We start from the raw sequence: 932 nt of genomic DNA, 5'->3' as shown, positions 1-932 counted from the left end.
TTGTGTGATATAGTTCTATAGGATATTCTTAATGTAAATAGTAAATACCATGTACCGATTTATTTTTTGTGAACTTCGCTTTTTTCTGCTCCGTTGCAAAAATTTTCCACCACAAAATTCTATATCTCCATTGCCACATGGCGTAGCCTACAAGCTATTTGCGGAAATTAATTCCATACAATCTTAGAAATGCAAGGTTCGCGAAAATAGTTTACCGCAAAATTAAACTGGTACATAGTATGAAACTATGCATGTCAATTTGTACATGTACGTCACTCCTCCTTTTAATTTAATAAATTATTATTAATGACATTTTATGAACATTCTCCATTCACCAGTTAGTTTATATTGTCCCATAGGGTCTGGAATTATTCTCCCGAGGGGGTCAGAGTATATTTCTGGTCCTCTCCTCCACGTCAAAGAGGAACAGTCTCTATGATAAGTTGGTGGGGGTGAGGGGTGTGTCCCTACAGGTTCCTGATCTGACTGATGCTACTCAGAAGTGGCAAACTGGAGAAATATCTAATTATGATTACCTCATGTTCCTTAACTTGTGAGTTATTAATAGTTATTAGTAGTTATTAATAGTTATTAATAGCTATTAGAAAAGTTATTAATATTGGCTAATAGTTATTGGTAGTTATTAGTACATGTAATTATTAGTTGTTAATAGTAATTATAGTAAGTAAAAATATAATTGCTATTGTTAGTTGTGTATTTTATTTTATTCTGTTCACGCGTAAAATTCAATTGAAAAATGAATATTGTTGCTTATTACAAATAGCAAAATTAATTAAAACAATTTGTGGAATGCAAACAAAAGCCACTCTATTAATGTTAATACTATTACTAATACCAAGAGTACATAATATATAAAGAGAGTATCGAACGGCCCTATAGAAGACTGCTGCATGAGGGCGTATTTGCTCAAA

The 932-nt window shown here is 32.0% G+C and overlaps 1 protein-coding gene across 1 annotated transcript in view; it reads left to right on the top strand.

The window, feature by feature from the left end:
- The first annotated feature begins 291 nt into the window (after positions 1-291).
- LOC109588640 (protein FAN-like) overlaps positions 292-932 on the top strand; it is a 4,698-nt gene continuing 4,057 nt past the window's right edge. Inside the window, exon 1 of the mRNA XM_020004782.1 lies at positions 292-553. Within this exon, the coding sequence (XP_019860341.1) occupies positions 540-553 (14 nt within the window). The 5' untranslated portion in view covers positions 292-539. The remainder of the gene's footprint in view (positions 554-932) is intronic.

Source organism: Amphimedon queenslandica, unplaced genomic scaffold (assembly GCF_000090795.2).
Source record: "Amphimedon queenslandica unplaced genomic scaffold, v1.1 AMPQUscaffold_11964, whole genome shotgun sequence".
Taxonomy (NCBI): domain Eukaryota; kingdom Metazoa; phylum Porifera; class Demospongiae; order Haplosclerida; family Niphatidae; genus Amphimedon; species Amphimedon queenslandica.
The sequence above is the reverse complement of the archived record's forward strand: the minus strand, read 5'-3'. Positions and strand labels throughout refer to the sequence as shown.